The sequence below is a fragment of the Enoplosus armatus genome, chromosome 5 (genome assembly GCF_043641665.1).
Source record: "Enoplosus armatus isolate fEnoArm2 chromosome 5, fEnoArm2.hap1, whole genome shotgun sequence".
Taxonomy (NCBI): domain Eukaryota; kingdom Metazoa; phylum Chordata; class Actinopteri; order Centrarchiformes; family Enoplosidae; genus Enoplosus; species Enoplosus armatus.
The window spans coordinates 11,794,642-11,798,914 of record NC_092184.1 but is presented as its reverse complement, the minus strand read 5'-3'; the positions used below and the strand labels follow the sequence as shown (position 1 = coordinate 11,798,914).

The following is a 4,273-nucleotide window of genomic DNA, read 5'->3' as shown; positions in this document are numbered from 1 at the left end:
TTGCAAGCCTAGATTACTGTAGACCACCTTGTTATAATGCTGTTTTTGAAATGGAAAAGCTAAATAGTAGTTGGACAGTATAATATTTCTGACTATTGTTTCTCATGGCCTGTTTTAATATATCTGCGGCATATCGACCATGCTTTGTAGATGATGAACTATTAACCTGGCAGATTGGGAGATAGTTGAAGGGACTCCACTCTAAGTCGGGGGATGTTACTGAATGATTGGTTTTCTCCGTCTGATGTACAACGCAAAGTAAACAGCCATGGCCACGAGGAGAATAGCTAGGATGACGATGCAGACGATTACTGCCACTACAGGGCTGCTGTAGTTCTCAGATGGCATATCTGTGTGAACAGGGAAGAAGAAAAGCATGAAGATATTAGACAATATTTCATGGGTATATTAATTAATGTTGTTAATGACTGACTGAGCAAATGAGCCAGAAATGAGTCCATTGAAGACAAATTTCCTGCTCTTAACATTTCATTGGTCCAGGCCATAACAGTACATTCAAAATGTCACATTGAATGCAGATTCTTACCATACGAAGCAGAGAATGTCTGAGCTTCTACTGAAAAATTAAACAAAAACTATGGTCAGTAATCAACAGGATTAATTTGTTCTATAATTGATAAAATTAACTAATGAAATTAATAATTTGACATTTTGGGAAATGCGCTTATTCGCTTTCTTGCCAAGAGCTGGATAAGAAGACTGACGCGGCTCTCATGTATGTATGCTAAATATGAAGCTACCACCAGTAGTCAGCTTAGCTTAGCATAGAGGCTGGCAACATGGGGAAGCAGCTAGCTTGGCTTTGTCCAAAAGTTTAAAAAGTCCACCAATCAGCACCTCTAAAGCTCAATAATCAGCACCATAGCCATATCTCCTTTGTTTAATTCGTACAAAAGTGTAAAATTGACAATTTATGGTTTTCCTGTCTCCAGTCTTTATGCTAAGCTAAGCTAACCGGCTGCTGGCTGAAGCTTCATATGTTGCATACAGACTTGAGACTGGTGTCAATCTTCTCATCTAATTCCTAATATGAAAGTGACCACGGTTAAGTTTGAGTGTCCTCCCGAGAAAAACAACAGCATATGTCATTTCAGCATCATGACGATGAAAGTGTCATTTGAACCCAAATCATGATCTTTCCCTGAACCTAACCAAGTCGTTTTTGTGTATAAACCTAACCAAACCTGAACCATAGCATTGTCACATCTTAAAACAGACTTATTTGTAACAGTTTTGAAAGGCACCGCTAGGGGCGTCACATCAGAAAACACTTCTATGTGTCGTTCTAGGGGGCGATGAACAACGTATTCTGTTGTTTCATTTGGAGGACTTTATATCGGCCCTATATGAAGTTATTCATCAGGTTTCTCTTAGCAAGAATCCCCACTCCGATTGAATCAACTGAGCAAATCAAAATTTGCACATTTTAAGGTAATATTGTTTAGTTTAGCATTTCTATCTTTATTCACCATGTAAAATGTCATTGTGATGGGATGTAGGGATGTCTTTGTTTGTTATATGTTGCCCTAAAGACGCACCACTGCTCTGTTTTCCCACAACAATGGCCGGCGAGGTGACTGTAGCGTTGGCCAACACCTCCTCGGCTTCTCTCTTTCTTCTTCCACTTCCACAGTCCTGTTCAAAATAAATAAAGACAATCAAAACCCATTTGTGATATCTTAAAATTATGTTAGGACTCTTAAAGGAACTCTACTCACAGGCAATAATCTGCTACATGAGGACACCTCACAGAGTCTGGTGATGCAGTGCAGGTAGAAAGTGGAAATTGTCTGGTTTTTGTGCTCCACAAATCTGAAGGCCTCAAAGGAGAAGTGTGCCTTCTGAGACTCCCCATTGAGCTCCACCTTAGTTTGTGCATCACGTGTACACCTTGGGTAAAAAAAGAGACAGGTGGTGTGACTGCACATGTGGAAGTACAAAGAGCCAGCTTGGAGTTGAGTGAGTGAGTGAAAGGTGGTATATACTGTTACATACATGCAACTCACCCTACAAAAAGGTCATAATAGGTTTTGAGCATGGGATACGGACTTGTTGTGGCGTAGCATCTGTCCAGCAGCACGTTGAACCTTCGAGGACAGACAGGTGGATTTTAAGTGTCTCTTCTTATTAATGTAACTTATGGTTTACCATAAACTGTCAAAACTTAAATACCTCTCTGTTAGATTGGTAGCCTTAACCGCAACATAAATCTTGGTCTTCAGGTTGAGTCCTGTTTGTGGGATAGTAAGCATCTCTTTGTACTGTTCGTCCTGTGCCACAGAAAAGTAAGAACAAAATAAAGTTTAAAAAATGTTAGAAAAATACTCTCTGTCCATATTCTAAAAGCTAGAGCAGGTCTTACTTTGTAGAGCTGCATGCTGAGTGTGCTGATGAAGCTACCATTGTTGTCTCTTATGGCAAGATTCACACCTGATCTGTATTAAATGAAAAGAAATTCATAGTATAATTATTAGAAACCTGGATGAATCAAAATGCAGCTCCGTCCTGCTCATTTCACATACAGGTGTAGGTGTTATTTTGGGTGTCACATGACATACTCACACGCCCAGTTCAGTGTTGTTCAGGAGGTACTGCATCGGGTAGAGGCAGGAGAACTTGTACAGGATCTGCGGGCGATAGGTGATCATACCTGCAGAGGGGTCTATTGACGTAACGGTGCCAGAGATGTTGACGTACTGGACATTTGAGAAGTCAGAAAAATCTCCACTCCCAACCTGACTGGTTATCTATCAAAAAACAAACATATATTTCACTGAAATCAGTTAAAATTAGTTTTTCAGTTTATTCTTTGATGCAGGAATATAGATATAGTCACTTTCCAATCCTTGGGTGTACCAAAAGCAAACTTTTACCACATGGCACTATAGATTCAGTTATATATATAATATAGGCTATTGTGAAGAATACCTGAAAGTTATTATTGCAGGATGAGACAGAGCTATCATTTATGGGGAATCTGAATTTTAAGACGGGCGGGTCAACGCTCCAGTCAGCAGCCCCAAAACACTCAGGTGTGTTGAACTGATTATTGAGGACCATCAGCGTCTCATTGTAAAGAGCTTGGTACACTGGGCAAAGGTAGATGCTCAGGTCCATATGCTCGGTGCCACAGACCACAGTTATGTCCGAGTTTTCTGGGGAGATAAAAAGGGAGGATGTAAACCAAACTGTGATGGAAGTGTTAAAAATAATAGTAACTAAAGAATGTATCAAAGAAAATGCCACAAACCTGGAGGTCTGTTTGTATCGCTAACAATGCAAGCATCTGGTATCTGGGCCTCTGTCCTCAGAATGAGGCCAAGCTGGCACACAAGGATTGCCAGCCACATTGTGTTGAGTGCGGATCTGTGAGAAAACAGCAAAACAATGGGAACCAAAGTATTCGCCATCTTCTTTCAAGAGGAAAGTGCTTTGAAAGGAAACTTTTCAAAAATTGCCAAATCTCTGGCGTCAAAGACAACAGGAAAAAGCCTACAAAGGTACTTAGAGTTACTTAAGCCCATTATGCAACATACAGTAAGCAGTCACTTAAAAGAAAAAGGAAAGACATGCTTCATGTGTTTGTGATTTATGCAGTTATTTTCAGAAAAAAACGTTCCTTGACATGAAATTAGTAACATTCTTCAATTCAGTTGCACCTTTGAAAGACATCTTTCAAGACACAATTAAAGAAAAGACTAGTTGTACTTCCTCATAGACATATCCTGCATTTTGCATATCAAGAAAAATAGAAATAAACTGGCATTATTGATCAGATAAAGACCCTCAAATTATATCTCATGTGTCAGGTTTGATTTAAAGACGCAATGAATGCAGAAACAAAATTATTGTATTTGTAAACATTTTTCTCCACTGTTGATAAAGTAAGAAAAGTAAAAAACAATTACTTTAACCAATTTAAACATTTTCATTAAAGTATAGTCTTTTTCATACAATATATAACCTAAAGTATTAAAATACTTGGAATAACAGGTGATGAAGTTATTCTAGGGACTCACCTGTATGTCTTCATTTTGCGTCTTGCTGTCAGCCACCAGATCTCTCCATTTATACTGTTCCACAGGGGCGTGTGAGGGAAGGTCTCAGACAATACGGCAACATGAGCTGGGCCTCTAGGACCTTTTTTTCTGTATATTTAACATACGTTCTGAATTTGAATAACAATTCCTCTAAAATAACTTCTTCACACAGTTCAAGATATCAGCTTCAGTTCACCTTCTGTTGATTGTAT

General features: G+C 39.0%; 1 protein-coding gene across 1 annotated transcript; it reads right to left on the bottom strand.

Moving 5' to 3' along the window:
* Nucleotides 1-216: 216 nt before the first annotated feature.
* On the bottom strand, nucleotides 217-4,057 carry LOC139285804 (zona pellucida-like domain-containing protein 1). Its single transcript, XM_070906456.1, has 11 exons — nucleotides 4,041-4,057; nucleotides 3,272-3,387; nucleotides 2,950-3,176; nucleotides 2,584-2,768; nucleotides 2,384-2,456; nucleotides 2,194-2,291; nucleotides 2,028-2,108; nucleotides 1,740-1,911; nucleotides 1,560-1,656; nucleotides 548-577; nucleotides 217-350 (listed from the first exon to the last, which is right to left on the bottom strand). The coding sequence occupies exons 1-11, from the start codon at nucleotides 4,052-4,054 to the stop codon at nucleotides 217-219; spliced, it is 1,227 nt and encodes a 408-aa protein (XP_070762557.1). The 5' UTR covers nucleotides 4,055-4,057.
* Nucleotides 4,058-4,273: the final 216 nt, after the last annotated feature.

Bases quoted from the DNA above. Each gene is read 5' to 3' on its own strand.
- LOC139285804 (XM_070906456.1), bottom strand. The intron at 2,292-2,383 runs GTAAGACCTGCT...TCTGTGGCACAG, and splicing joins TCAGCATGCAGCTCTACAAA to GACGAACAGTACAAAGAGAT. The intron at 578-1,559 runs GTGCGTCTTTAG...TTAATTTTTCAG, and splicing joins TGTGGGAAAACAGAGCAGTG to TAGAAGCTCAGACATTCTCT.